This window comes from Tyto alba, unplaced genomic scaffold (assembly GCF_018691265.1).
Source record: "Tyto alba isolate M040663 unplaced genomic scaffold, T.alba_DEE_v4.0 Super-Scaffold_10, whole genome shotgun sequence".
Taxonomy (NCBI): Eukaryota; Metazoa; Chordata; class Aves; order Strigiformes; family Tytonidae; genus Tyto; species Tyto alba.
Window position 1 is genome coordinate 26,429,680 of NW_024881262.1, and position 15,290 is coordinate 26,444,969.

A 15,290-nucleotide genomic window follows, 5' to 3' on the forward strand; every position below is an offset into this window, starting at 1 on the left:
CACATTAACCATAATAAACGTGGGTGCTGCCAGAAAGATAGAGATGGAGGCTGGCAGCAGAAAACAGAGGGGGTTTACTCCTCATTATGGGATCCCATTCCTTTCCTTACATTGGATCCAGTGATTATGTCATCACAGAATGGGCAAGTACAGCTCACAGATCTGACTGAAAACCAATGAGAGTGTAATGCCTACCTTAAGAAGCTCTAACTAGCACAATCTTAACATCAGTTAGTGGGAAATAAGACCAGAATTCAGTTTGTCTTTACTCTCAGGTATATCTCCATCTACTCAAAAAGAAGGAGCTCCTATAATACCATAGTCACAACCAGGTCATGGAATTTATCAACAGAAATGTATTTCTAGACTGGCTGGGCAGGCCAAATTATAACTGAATTTCTTGCAGTTAATCTAAATATACTCAGTACAGTCATCGACAAAGTGCAAAAAACAGTGGAATTGTACATCAGTCTCTGACATGAGGTTGACTGGACTGTTTGGCAAAGTGGATCCCAGAAGAGTGGGATCCAGTGAACAGATAAACCTTAAAGCCACCAAACAGAAAACCCATCCAATAAATTCTTGAGGACTTGAAAAAAGTTCAGAAGCATTTCACAACAAAACAGCATGGGTAATTCTGTCAAATTTTCCACCAGCCCACATCAACTGCCATCCAAGAAAATCACTGTGAGATTCTCTTGTAACCATAGGCTGAAGAACAACTCTGCATAAACATTCCCCAGTGTTTGCTTCCAGCTAAATGGCAAATCAGACATTAACCCAACCAATGCTGCTTGTCTCAGATTCTGCTCAGAAAAAAGATCCTGTTTGCTTCCAGCCAAATGGCAACTCGGACATTAACCCAACCAATGCTGCTTGTCTCAGATTCTGCTCAGAAAAAAGATCCTAAGAAAACTTTCTAGGACTCATCATTAAAGTTACCTGGCCTTTGTAGGAAAGTTCTGACTGAGATCTTTCATGACCATCAAAGCATCCACAGGGGGAGCAGTCAAAATGCGAGCAGCAGTTTGAAAACTTAAATCTAAAGATGAAAAAACACAAGTCAAGAACTCTAAACTGAAAACAAGTCAATGCATAGTTACCTTAATTTTAAGCTTTCCACTTTTTTGTTTGTTACTTATGAAAATTCATTTTCTGTCTGCACATTTAGATACCTTTTTTTTTAATCTTCTTCCTTGTAGTCAGCTTCTGTTTGTTGCCTTGAAGTAAGTAACCCTTTCAAAATGAAAGTAGTATCCTGTCTACAGGTTGCTTCAATGAGTCCAGACCATCACCTCTTTTTTTTGGCTGAGGTGGGAGGATCTGCCCTTCGGAAGGGGGTCTCGGTAGTTGTTTTACGAGCAAGAAATATAAACAGCCATCTGCTGGATCTAGGTAGATTCTCTATGGCTACAACATATGTTCAGCATTTTGAATTACTCTTTTTTTTCAGAGGATTAAAAGCCTTTCCACAGGCCTCTACAGATGATTTCCAGGGAAACAGACCAGAGTTGCAAGCAGCTGCTTTTGAAATAGTTTTCCTTTGGTCTTGAGAAATCTCAGCTTTCCACACAAATAATGACTATGGAAGGAAACTTTACGCTTCCTTTGCTTTTCTGCATTTAGCAGATCATACAAATAATCAGTTGAAGAGCAACTCCCTTACTGTACTTCACAATATAGAAAGGAAACCTCAATTTCAGAAGTCTTGTGAAACAATCTTTCTAAAAGCTATTTCAACAGGACTCAACAAAGGCACTTTAGAAAAATTCAGTATTTTCCAATGCAGGAATTTTATAGTCAAACTCTCTCAACTGTATGCAGCCACTAGCAACCTCATTTGTGTAGAACACAAGAAGGGATGTTTACATTAAGTTTTTGCAGTACAATAATGAAAGTCTTCACACAGATTACCTTGTAACTGCCATACTTTCAAAGGTGCCATTTCATTGGTACTTTCCACAAGGTGTTTTCTAAGCTCCTTCAGCTCTTCTGTCAAGTCAGGATACAACTGCCTGAAGGGGTATAAGGGAAGAACAATTTCTGTGGTTTGTGTGTGACTTCTAGAAGTAAGTCTGCTACTAATTCATAGCATATGAAAAAGTATGCTGCTAACACTTATGGATAACTCAGACATTTAAAAAAATATTAACAAAGCAAAAGATCAACATCTCTTCATCAAGTTCTTTGATATGACAAAGGCCAACAACTTACAACTGAGCTTTACCTTAGTTTTCCAAACAGAAATCCTTGCACTTCATCAATAGGGTCATTTTCATCTATTACTGTAGCATTCACATCTGTGCCTATAAACACACGGAGAAGAACACTATTACCAAGCTATTCAGAAACAGTTCGCACACCCATTTTGATTAGTTTCAACAAAACTACACTGCATTATAAAAAAGAAGAAAGAAAGGGAAAGTTTCAGGTTTACTTTTAAGCCAGTATCCAAGAGATGTTATCTTTATAAATGAACACAGTAACAGCTGAAATAAAACCGAGTTGGATTATTGAGAATGAAAAGCTTAAGATGAGTGGAGATCTCAGAGACCTAGGCATTGCAGAGGAATTCACTAGGACCTAGGAGCCTTCAGGATGTGCCAGCTTTGTAGAGTAAGTACTAAACTTCAATTGTGAACACAACCCTGATTTTAGCCCCAAAACACATGATAAAAAAATAGTATCCAACTCCAATCCTGTGCTTAAACATCAAAAAGAAATGTGTGCAGAAGACTCACACAATCTCCTAACTAGCTGGACACAATCCAGCTCCAATCTAGATGTTTTATGCTCAAGTCTGTCTAAAGGTCCTGACCTTTTAGATGGGTGTTTGGTCCTGGACGAGCCAAAACAGCACAGGCATGAATAAAAGGCTCCACAGTCAGAATGTTCACAGAATCAGACAGGAGCTGGATGAGAACCACGTACCTCTAATGTGCTGCTTACTATCTATTGAGCTATTCACAGCTCGTAGCCATGCAAGTACAGTTTGTCCATTTTGTTAAACATTTTAGACTACTGCATTCAGATTACTGATCGGTAGAAACCTTTGCAAGTTTACAAATAACAAATCTTCCCCAGAACTACTTTTTTTTTTCCCTCCACCTGAAGAGACAAAGGCCTCCAATATACTATTCTATAAACAATATCAAGGCTTTTGCAGGAGCGTCTTATGATTTTGATGGAAATTCTCACACAATAATACAAATCTTATGTTGGATCACCTCCTCTAGTATGTTACTCCTAAAATTAAATACTTTTACAAATAAAGACCAAAGGTTTTATGTGTCTATACTCTAGATGGTGGCAAAATATTCTGAGTCAGAGTTTAGATCTATATCCAGAAGCTGATAAAACTGCAAAATGCTGAAAAACCCCATTCAAAATCTGAGTTCTGTTCTCCACAACTCTTATCTCGAACTAAAAAAGAAAGTAAAAGTAAAAACCATTTTCTTTTACTTAAGTCCAAGATAAAAGCAGGAATTCTGGCATTTTATATGTGTATATGCACATGTAAATAAAAAGTATACACACAGATTACACTATGAAAATAGTTTGGGCAGGTGTATGGGAGTTTTCAAAAGACAGATCAGTGCTCTAAAGAAAAGCAGCAAAGCAAAAAAACATGCAGAATTCTAAATTCTGTTAGAATCTGGTTAGAATCTTAGTTCTGAGAATCTGGTTATCTGGTAAAAAATTAGTTGCATTAGTACTAAGTGCACCAGTACTAAGATCTAGTCTAGAGTCATAATTCCATTGTGCCCAGCATTTCACAAAGACAGAAGACAAGTGCCACGGCAAAGATATGCTTCATAAAGAACATAATCCCAAAAGAGAGGGGAAGAGAAGTGATTTCAGAGCTGAAGACAGAATAATAGCTGCAATTCAGACAAATATTTGTATCAAAATATAAAATTATCTTTCAAAATTAAAAAGTTCACATTCAAATACTTAAAATAGTAATTCACCTTTCACCTGTGTATCATCCTTGGCCTTATATTCTGTACTTTTAATAGCCAGTTCCACACCATAGCCAGAGAGGTAGACTTTCTCTTTACTGGGATTCTGTAAGGAAAAGCGAGCTGTAGAATATTGCCACTTTTTGCTTTGATGTATGAATTAAAAGCTGCCACTTCCCAAAGTTAAGAAATCTCAAGCTGGTACATATTTCACATAGCATAACTGGTAACACATAAGTGAGAAACAAACACACTGAGTGATTCCACAGTAATATGCTGTAATAATTATATTTCCTACTGTATTTCAACAAAACTTTTTGAAGTTCAGCAAGCAAAGATATCTCTATGAACCAAAAACACTGAAAACCCACAAAGTATAGAGGAACACAAAGCAATGTTTTCAGGATTCAGAACGTAAGCCAAGTTGAGCAGGACAGACTCATGTCATCAAATGACATGATGAGGAAGGAAAGGCAATTCAATTGTGAAGTTCAAAACTGAAACATTCACTGAAGTATTACTACAGAGAATTAAATAAAAACAATAAATCAATGACGCGAGAGACACGTACAATTAATTCTGACTTCAATGGAAAACAAGCATGATCACTTGTTAAAAATATTCTGAAATGCATGGGCGTCACAACTGTATTGAGATCTATAGTGCAATACAGTTAATTTTGAATGTAAGTATTCCTCCCAACACTCAAACAAATTACTTTTTAAAAGGAAAGTGGTGTATGCAATGCATGATTTAATTTTATTAAAAGTGAACATGTCACTAGCAGTGAACCAGCTGATCCTTTGTTTTGTGTTCAAGTCTGGTTACTAGCTGCTACACTGCAGGTTTTAGCAACATTAAGCAATATTCAGGAAAAAAGTAAAATAACTCAAATTGCTCAGAGCTTTTGAAATGCAGAGTTAAACACTAATCCCGTGGTTATGGACAACTTACAGGAGGGAGATGGAAACCAGGACAAATTGCACAAGGACTGGTAAGTGGTTCTGTAATAAAATTGCTACAGAAACAATGCCTTACATTTGAAAATGGCACCATAAGGTTAATCCTTGCTTTTCGTATCAAGTAACTAAGTGGCCCGACCATGGAAAGATCTGACTATATTTCCTATAGATAGAATAGCATTTTTTTAGATTAAAGTCTGTAATTAATCTGGAGTTTAACTCGGCATTTCTAAAAAACAAATTATTCTCTTATTTAAACAATCAGGAGATTTAAAATACTCTGTATTCCTCAGCTACGTGCAATAAAAAACAAACTTTGAGTATTCTAAAGAAATATCAAGCAGCAACACATTATGCAAATGTCAATTTAAAGGGAACAACCTTAGGCCACTTATCTTTTTTAAAACCCAGGCCAGTTACTCCTTCCATGTCAAGCACCTCGGCTGCAACGCACAAATATACTTACAGCAATATAGTGTCTGAGGACATAAGTGATTTCTCCTGCCTCAGCCTTTAAAACAAGCCTCTTGTGGTATCTGTAGAATTCCTCTGAGCCAATCTCAGCATAAAGTATGACGACAGGACTTTCGGGGTTTGACACTGGGTATTTGTGGTCCCCTTTGAACAAAAATGGCTTTGGCCTAGGAGTAAACATTGAAAATTATCACGCTGTGATTCATAGCATTTCTTCACTCAATGCAAGGTGCAAAATTTCTTCTTCTCACATTTAATCACTGTTCCTGTCTTCACTGAACACATATGTCAAGCTATTCCCACATATTACCACAGTTGGCAGCACTCACGCATGTTGATAAAGCTTTGTTAAAAATGGACATATGAAAGCAAAACAAGTAGCAAGGTGGTATTTTGAATCTCATATGATAAATATTTAAAGTATTTAATTGTTAGAAGAATTGTCAGAAGAGTCAGAAGAATAGCATGTGAGCTACAGATGCCGTATGTCTGCACATTGGCAAAAAAAAATTATGCTTGCAAAACCCAAAACTACCAAGACTACTATGCAGACAAACTAAACTTTAAGGGGTTTTGGGTTTTGTGGGGTTTTTTCTCCCCCTAAAGAGGGACTATATTTTATAGTTTCCTTTCACTACTAAAAGTTACAATCAAATTCTGTTCTTGCAAAGAAATATGAATTTGATATACATTGTGTGGTAATAGTTTTCTTTGTTAATGCTGAAAAATTATATAGGGAAAAAATACTGTGCATGCTTCAAGCCATTCATGAAATTATCTCTGTTGCATTAACTATCATTTTAATACACAGCCTAGCGCTTTCTAATCTCTCTATATACTAAGGGCTTTACACATTCCTGACAATTCCTACTGTCCTTCAACAAATTGTTTCCAACTTTTCCTGTGCACATTCTTCCTCCTAGCAGAATATCAGATCTCAAGGGATAAGAAATCATTCCAATCTGAATTAATAAGAAATAAGACACTGCCACATCCATGCAAGCAATGGACAGTATAAATCAACACCGAAGAATGTAGAAACTACTGATTTATTATAATCTCTTTACAGCAGTAAGTCTAACAAGGTTAAATTCTAAGACCTAGTCCAGTGACAGAAAATTAAGCAAATACCTTTCTGAAGCTGCCTGTAAAAGGTTTCCCAGAGAGTCAAATTCACATGTCTTCTCCCCATGCACAGCAAAAAACAGGGCACAGCCCTGTGGTGGAGGTTCATCTGCTGCTATCTGTATTAAAGTATTTGTAAAAGAAGGTTGAATGTTTGACCTTAGAACAAGTGAAAATGATAACAGCGTAGCTCTGCAGAAATCGGTCTTCTTCAATTTCTTAAATTCTAAACTAATACTTCTTCCCTCTTTATTACAGAATTTAAATGCAAAATTTAGAGTTAAGTCTTAACTTATTGTAAGTATTTTTTCCAGTCTATTAACTGTAATATTATTGCAGGTACAAAGAGTGAGGCTTGCAATTATAGGGTTTTTGGTTGAGGTTTTTTTGCATTACACACTATAAACCTCTATATTTGTTAAACATCAAAAGACAAAATGATTCCAGATGAAAAAGGAAGATGTCTTCTAGTTTTACTTAAAGCACCTTATAATGTGAGACAATTTGCAATAAACTACATGATACACAAAGTCTGAAAAAGAACCGAGTGTACAATGAACTTCCATTCATGGGTTCTAATCATTCTGTACTCAAGGATTCCTATCTTCACATAAGTACAACTGAATAACAGGAACAGCAGCAGCATCACAAGTACCAGTGGAGTGACAGAGCTTTTCCTCATAAAAATCTTCACACAATTGTTAGTACAACGGGCATCAAAGATATGCAGGTATGTCAAAATCCAAATTCTTTAGTCTACTCTAGACAGATAGACTCAAATTTGGCATTTAGTTAAATTAGTTTATGCGCAGTATATACAGCTTGGCTGTATAAGGCACTTAATCAATTTGACATTTTTTTATACTCCCAAATGCCTCCTTACACAACTCGCTCCTTGCTAGGCCTTAGGTAATGCTCTAACAAATTGTTCGAGGATTTCCTATACTAACCTGTTGAAAAGCTTGAACTGTTGCAGAATAAGAGCGCAAAGACAAGGAAAATTTCAACAAATTCTGCTGCAAAGGTGACAGAGTCTGGCAGGCTACTTTCAGCATTTCATGGTAAGAAGAATAATCGCTACCTGCAAAGTCAAAGCACAAGCAGTTATCTTTCTATACCGTATTCTCATTGAAGAGAGGCTTCTCATCCTAATTGTGATTTATACTAACAGAAGCCCATGACATCAATTGGAAATATGCACGTGACCATCCCTCCTCAATTTTCATTACAGCCAGTTCTACAGATGAATGAGAGTGAACTTCAGTAGCAATCCACAAAAGTACACTTAAATATGTTCCTGAGGATGCAAACATAGGCTGTGGGAGGAGGGAAACAGTTAAGAGCTCCTATTTAATTTCAGGTGAGAAATGGAGAGAAAAAGCATTTATAATATTTTATAGCCATGTTGAAATAGAAACTGACAAGTGAAACATGTTTCAGACTTGTCTACTACAGCTTTTGTCAAACGGATACCCAAAAGCCTTGAGCACTTCGCACTAAAAACATTACTGCAATCAGTCCCCATTTGACTTTTACAATACTAACTTCATTTTTCAACCATGTCAACTATCAGTCATCATCAAGAGAAAGATTATGAAAACTTACCATCATGTTCAGATGTCTTAATATTTTGACTGGCTTCAACAAAATTCCAGAATTTTTCTTGACCTTCTTCTGATAAAAATTCACTGAGTAAGAAAAGAAGAGTTAGGTAGATCTATGAATTTTATCTCAAGTTACAATTCCAATACTTTGTAAAGCTTTACAGAAAGTTAGCTACTACCATATGTTTATCTATATCAGAAAACCATACGTTACTAGAAAAAGCAGAACAGAAAAGCTAAAAACCAAACCAACCCAAACAAGTAACAGTTGCAGGCCAGGACAAACACAGTACATGAAAGAAGCTTGTAAATCACCTATTAATCTCTTAGAGACAGACAGCAGCCTACATCCTGGGAGCTCTCCTCCCTCAGGCATTTCTTTGCTAGCGATCTTTTATGAGAAACATTCATTTTTGTTTACATTGCTGTAAGAAACTGTAGGTTGTTGGAACTACTAGCTTTGGTGGGGGGTTTTGTTTGTTTGTCTTTAAATGAGCAAAAGAAGTCACAGCTTCAAATCATGATGTAATTCACCACGTGTTAAGCATATGATTAGGTAGGTACCCAACATTGGTAAAATAATTCTCTAAACATTTCTAATAACAAATACTTTATCATGTCTAAACTTGTAGCATGCTTCACATGCTAAAGGATACTACAACACAGGATTTAGAGCCCACTACTTGCCACAATAGCTGATGTGTTCATTTCAACCTGTGCTGACCTAAGGTGATAAGTAATTCTTGAACAATTGGGTACTGAATTGCAGTGCTGGGCTAAGTAAATTGAACAGCAGGAATGACTTTACACTGCAGTGCTGTATCGTTCTGCAGTTCACCTCAGACGAACAATCCTACTTACCCAGTGTCTTTGAATATAATGTTTAGGCCATATATCAGGTCTTTGGTACATTGTTTTAATTATTTGCTTGCTATTTCACAGGCTCTTGGGATAAGCTTTTACCCAGCAAATGTCTTGCATTGCCAGAGTATTTAAATCCTGGCATTAACACCTCTGCTTTGCATTTAACTGTTTAAGGATCTTTCAGTCTTCAAACTTCAGCTTCTATAGAGAAGGTTACAGAAAAGTAATTTCACCTGGGACGCACCTGTCCCACCACCCAAAGCCATGCCCACCTGAATGAAACCCACCAATGGTCAACTATTTCTATGTGAACCAATCTGCAATAACGGGCAGAATTCTGTATGCAGCAGCGCCCTTAAGAGATACAAAATTAAACACGCACAAAAAATCTAAAAAGTCCTATTTTGCATAAACATCTCCAAATTAGAATACTGCAAAATGAAACAATGGTGACTTCTAAAGTGCTAAGTAGACTATCTGAAAATACAGCACTGTGTTTTCTTTTTTTTTTTTTTTTTTTGATCTCTATTTAAAAGAAAAAAGTCTTTAATACCATAAAAGAAATCTCCCCAGGCTGACTCGCACAACTCCTAATAGAGCAATTGACTTTAAATAATCAACGCACAACTCACATGCACAAAGTTAAACCCAAGCTTAACTGAGCTAAACATACGTGAGCAACAGATATGTATCAAAACCTACAGTCATCACTGAAGTCAAAAATCTTTTACTTTGGAATCTGACAACACCTCTCTATCGAGTGCTTTGAATAAAACTTCATAAGGCAAAAAATACTTACTATCCAACTATTAATTGTTAATAATGTTTGCTCCAATGCACAATGAAAGAATTTACCACACAAAAAACTACTATCTGCTTTAAAATATTCACTCCACCTCCCCAAGCACAGCAACGATCACGTTCAACTGTTATGACTGACAATGAGTTAGTAACAACCAGAATCCAAAGCACCATAAAATGAACGAAAAAGATAACACATTACTTTATCCTCTAAGCATATTCTGATTTGTCAACAAAAAAATCACAATGCACTTACCTTGTTTCAAGTAACAAAGGAGTTGAAAACCACTTTGTAGTTAGAGATGTTGTCACAGCCTTAGAATCTCCTTTTACAAGTGAAAAGCTGAAGCAGATTCCAAGAACTGCAATAAGTATTCCCATTTTATAAAAGAAGCCTAAAAAAGATGAGGAAATAAATTTAGTTTTGCACTGTCTCTTCTTATAAATACAGAATCTCACATATACTAAGATTCAGTGGCCCATTTAAAGCAGTACATCAGTGAGATAATGTCTCACTTAGGTTTATAAAATAAAAATACTACGAAAACATGAGAAGGGACAAGGATTTTAAGATCTGATTCCTGGGCTGCAATTAAACCTAAATCAATTCCAGCTTCCTCTATGTTTTCAAGTAAACTTGTTTCTGTTCAGGGACACCCACATCACATACTGCTTGCTTTATGAAGAGGTGTTACAAACAGCACATATTTCAAATTAGGTGGAAAACCAACCCACTGTTCACGTTATGGGAAGTCACATTTTGTGGTTGCAGAGATACATCAGCTGGTGTACTCACCAACGTCAGCAGAGCCAGGCAAGGTTAAGGGTTCCTCATCAGCCCTTCAGGTTCTGCTGGGTAGGGTGGACTTCTTCTCTGGGGAATGAAGAAACAAGCATTTCCTGGATGCACTAAGTATCACCAACTTTAGAAGCTGAAAAATGAACGAAATAAGACAGACCCAAATGATACAACTTACTGTGAGAAATGAGACAAAAAAATAGAAATTAGGACATTTCTTTATTGTCCTTCATGTGTACTTTCATGCCTATATATTCTGACCTATACACCATAACACAGCTGAGTGGAATTTCCTTACCCATATCTCTTTAAGTTTATTGAAGACCTGAATTCTCATGTTAGCTTTCTATTACATTCCCCTTCTCCAACTAGAGTATATTTACTACACACCCAATATACATCCAAGCACTCTCTCACTTCTTAATCCTTATTTTTCTGGATAACTCATTTTCCAATTCGCCCCCACAACTCAAAAAACAGCCCACTCAGATTCCAGGTATATCACACGTGACAACCTGTCAGGATCTAACTTGTATCTTTTTCTCATTATGACCTCAATGTAAAAAGTCTTTGCACGCATGCAATATATCTGTACTTACAGCTCTATGTGCGTGAATATATATAGACAAAACAACCTCATCCTACTCCCTTTAAAAATTTACACTGCTCCAGCTAAAAGTTCACTAGCAATCACTCATCCATTGCTCTTCCTGTATTTCAACGTCCTTTCTTTCTGAATAAAAACAGATATGCCCTGCTATGATATACAAAGAGCAACTTGCTCAGCTGCACACAACATTTGTTTTATACTGCACCTGGGAAGCTGACAGATGGCATCGCATGACACAGAATGGTTACAGCTACCCCTCGCTGAGTGCAGAGGAGGAAGCTCAGTCAATATTTGTGGAGCAAAACCTTGGCATCCACCAAGCACAACAAAAAAACAAGGTTTGCAGTTCCTCCCAGGATCAGGTCCTTCTTATTCACTGCAAATCATACACAGTAGTTTGGAACATGTAAATGAACATACTTTAGTGCATTCTTACAGCTAAAACTCCTATGCTGCTCTCTCATGCCTGCTTTGCCATTCTATGAAAGACTGTAATAAAAACCTTTTTCAAAATGAAATAGGAAAAAAAAAAAAAAAAAGAAACCAAACCGAAAGAAAAAGAACACATTTGTCACCTGACACCAGTTTAGTCAACTGAAAACCTGCAGGTGTTTCTAATATCTACACTCCCTGAAAAATAACAGCCGTAACACAAAGGAAAGGCCAGTGTCTGAAAGAAAAGTAAAAATACACTATGTAGAACAGAAGAGGTAAGAGGAGGATATTCAGCTGTATTATGTGTGAGGTAACAAGGCAAAACCCAATCTGAATTAAGACACTGTAAAGTAGATGTTTCGAGACTCATTCGTAAATATTTTTCCTCCTTAATTTTCCTCTAATTACTCAATTTTAAATACAGTTGACTTCTAGAAACTTGCACACCTCCAGCCTTAGAAAAAGGAATAAATCATCCCACAGCCACAGGTCCCACAGGGCTGCGAGAGCCTCGACCTCCAGTGTGTACTGGGAGCTCTGCCTGGCAGCAAGCGGGTAAAACGCTCCACTTCAGGGAAGAGCAAACAAAAAAACCCACCTACTGCTTGAACAAAGATACCAACTCCCTGTGTCAAGGCCGCAATGCTGAATTAAGTTATCTGTCTGAACACAGTACGGTGAATGGTAAAGATCGCTGATAATGCCCAGAGATCTCCTGTAAGCACATCTTAAAGCGTGGGCATCATGTTGCTGTACTACAGATACAGAAACTAAAACGTGGCGTTGAACTGATTAGTCCGAAATCCCATGTTTGAAGAGCTTTGACTAGAAATCGTTTGTTCCGGCTGCTAGTCAACATCCAGCGTGCCTTCACCGAATCCTGACCCGTCGCGCTGCCCTCCCGATGCAAGGCACACTAACTGAATAGCGGTACCGCAGACACCACTGATGACTCAAAAATACATAAAAATTTAAAAACCTAGGATGTCTGTTCGCTAACGGCGAAGGGCACTTGAGCCTCGAGGGCGGCCTCCGGAGCTCTCCAGCCCCTCTCCCCTCGCCGGGCCGCTGTCTGACCGACACCAGCGGCGCGCAGAAGCCGCCCCCGCGCAGCCACGCTCCTCTCTCCGCAGGGCTGCGGCGGCCAGAGCGGTTCCCGCTCCCGTTCTCGCTCCCGTTCCCTGAGGGAGGCGGCCCCGAGCCCCCGCCGCCAGCTGCGCGCGAGCGAGCGGGCGCGCGCACCCCCCACCCCTCCCTCCCTCAGACCCCGCGCGCGCGGGTCGCCGTGGTAACCGCACCTGCCAGCGGCCGCCACGCTCCCTTCCGGCTCGCGCCCGCTCCCGCCGCTTCCGGGCCCGCCGCTTCCGCTGCCGGGCGAGAGGAGGGGCGGCCCGCGCCGCCATAGAGTTAGAGCGGGGCAGCGCTAGACTGTCGCCCGGCCGCCATCTTGTGCGCGGGGGGGAGGTGGGGGCGGGTGTGGCGGCTGGCGGTTCCGCTCCTTCCTCCCGCCGCCGGCACCTCGCCTTCCCGGTGCCGCCGGCGCCGCGCAGCTCGGAGCGGGGACCGGGTCGGCGCGTCACCTCGCGCTAAGGCGTTCCCAGCGTCCTGCGCGTCGGCGGAGCCGCGGCCCCGGTAAGGCGGCGGGCGGGACCCGGCTGGAGCCGCTCACGGCTCGGTCGGGCCGGGGAGCGGGGATACGGTGTCACCCGGCCGCGGCCCCTCCTCGCACCGCCGGGTCGGGGCTCCGGTGCTGCCCTGCCGAAAGCCCCGTGCCCTTCGGCGGCCTCGGGGCAGGGCTCTGCTCTGTCGCCCACCCGCAGCCCAGCGGCGGGGGCAGCTCTGCGGAACACTGACAGCCAGCTCCGAATTCCTCCTGGCACTTACCTGGAACGTGTAACCTGCAGCTGTGCATTTACCGGGCTGAGGCTGCTGTCAGCTCTCTTCCAGTTCTCTTTCTTAGTACCAGTTTCCAACAGCGAGTAGTGAAATAGTTGCACTGGTCCTGTGGTTTTATTTCCTTTCTAGAATGGGTGCCAGAAATTGGGGTTTTAACTGTCTTCAAAGTGCTTAGAAACTATGAGGAGGATTTAGTTCACATATACTCAAATTTTAAAGTTCAGTACAATATGCTCATGTTGATTGATTCTAAAACATATGTATTGATGTTGAATTTTTAAAAATCTCATTTTAACGTGCTTCGGTATATCTCAGCTTATGTACTCATACAAGGAGGAGATTGAGGATATCATCTCCCTACGATAGTACTAGTGTTCAATGTCAGGACAAAGGTTTGAACATCTTTACTTTGTGCTTTCAGTTCAGATCCTGACATAATCCCCTTTGACTTCATGTACATCTTAAAAAGTGAGAACAGCTGTGCTGGGTCAGTGTGGACCCATTTGGTCCGAGCCCACATCCTCACCAGAGCCCTGGGGCATGGAGGGTGGAGTGTACAGTCAGGGCAAACAGAGCAGGGATTTTTCCAGAACGTTTGTGGAGTCTCAGTTTAAGAAGTGGGTAATGCCAGAGGTAAAGGTGGAATCTATGTTGTTTCTCTGATTAACAAGTCTTGTTGGCAACCTGTGTGGTTGAAGGAAGTCCCACAACTTAGTTGCACTGTGCAAGGAACAGTTCCTTTCACTTGCTCACTTCTTTACAGTGTAAATATGAAGGGAGATTGAAAGCAGTATCTGGCAGATAAAAACCAGTTGCTCTTTATTCATCTCCTCTGTACCTTTTCCAGCATTCCATTAGAGCTCCCTCTGAACTGTCCCTTTTCCGGCGTGAAGATGCCAACTCACTTTAGCCATTCGTTATAAGATTATCCTTGCCACATCCTCTGAATATTTTGCAGCGTTACTGTGATCTTTTTGAGCCACGGGGATGGGGGAGCGGAACCGCTCATCTCATTCAAGAAGTGTTGAGCCAGAATAAAGCTGGGAATCCAGCCAGGCAAAGTAACTTTGACAAGGGTAAGCAGTGTCCCGAGAGTCAAGACCCAGGACAGGTCTCCAGTCCCCATCAGTGGTCATCCCAAAGAGCAGTGTCCCTCCGAAACAAACCCAACCACTGTCTGTCTGTGCCCAAAGCTTCCTCAACAGCTGTCTGTGGGGTTGGTCACAACACAAACCTGAAGGGTTTTGCAAGGCAAAATTAGGGATTACTCATATGTGATTCTGTAATTCCAAGGTTTTCCTTCTGGTTTCATTTTGAAATAGTACTAAAACTCTAAGCAACAGTTGTCTATCTGACTTCATCTCTGAGCGTCAAGCCAGAAGAGCCTAAGCGAGAACAATGTCATGGCAAGCAGTGGTATTTTGGGGTGTGTGTAATTGTAATCAAATGTGAGGCATCCCCGGGTTGGTGGTGTCTCAGGGTTGTGATGTGCATTGTCACCAGCGTTTGGGGTTTCTTTTTAAATTTACTTTTTCCCCCTCTTTCCCAGTGAGTAGCCAATATCTATGCCAGAGGCACCAGGGTTGTTGGAGTTGGGTGTTCATCACTGCAACCTGCTTCTTTACAAAGTCCCCTTGCCCTGTATGCAGAGCGGCAAAACCTTCACCTGCTGTGGGGCCAGCCCCTTCTGCTCCGCTTTTCGCCGGTGCCTGGCGTTCTCCCAAGCTCTCCCTGACTCCCGGCTGCTTCTTCGCATCC

The 15,290-nt window shown here is 40.4% G+C and overlaps 1 protein-coding gene across 2 annotated transcripts in view; it reads right to left on the reverse strand.

The window, feature by feature from the left end:
- UGGT1 (UDP-glucose glycoprotein glucosyltransferase 1) overlaps positions 1 to 12,992 on the reverse strand; it is a 47,795-nt gene extending 34,803 nt beyond the window's left edge. For both annotated transcript variants that reach the window (XM_042795683.1, XM_042795677.1), the window contains exons 1-11: positions 12,935 to 12,992; positions 10,589 to 10,724; positions 10,049 to 10,187; positions 8,129 to 8,211; positions 7,474 to 7,604; positions 6,530 to 6,642; positions 5,391 to 5,565; positions 3,972 to 4,068; positions 2,228 to 2,306; positions 1,915 to 2,015; positions 943 to 1,042 (exon numbers count right to left, since the gene is read on the reverse strand). In XM_042795683.1, the coding sequence (XP_042651617.1) occupies positions 943 to 1,042; positions 1,915 to 2,015; positions 2,228 to 2,306; positions 3,972 to 4,068; positions 5,391 to 5,565; positions 6,530 to 6,642; positions 7,474 to 7,604; positions 8,129 to 8,211; positions 10,049 to 10,173 (1,004 nt within the window). In that variant the 5' untranslated portion in view covers positions 10,174 to 10,187; positions 10,589 to 10,724; positions 12,935 to 12,992. The remainder of the gene's footprint in view (positions 1 to 942; positions 1,043 to 1,914; positions 2,016 to 2,227; positions 2,307 to 3,971; positions 4,069 to 5,390; positions 5,566 to 6,529; positions 6,643 to 7,473; positions 7,605 to 8,128; positions 8,212 to 10,048; positions 10,188 to 10,588; positions 10,725 to 12,934) is intronic.
- Positions 12,993 to 15,290: the final 2,298 nt, after the last annotated feature.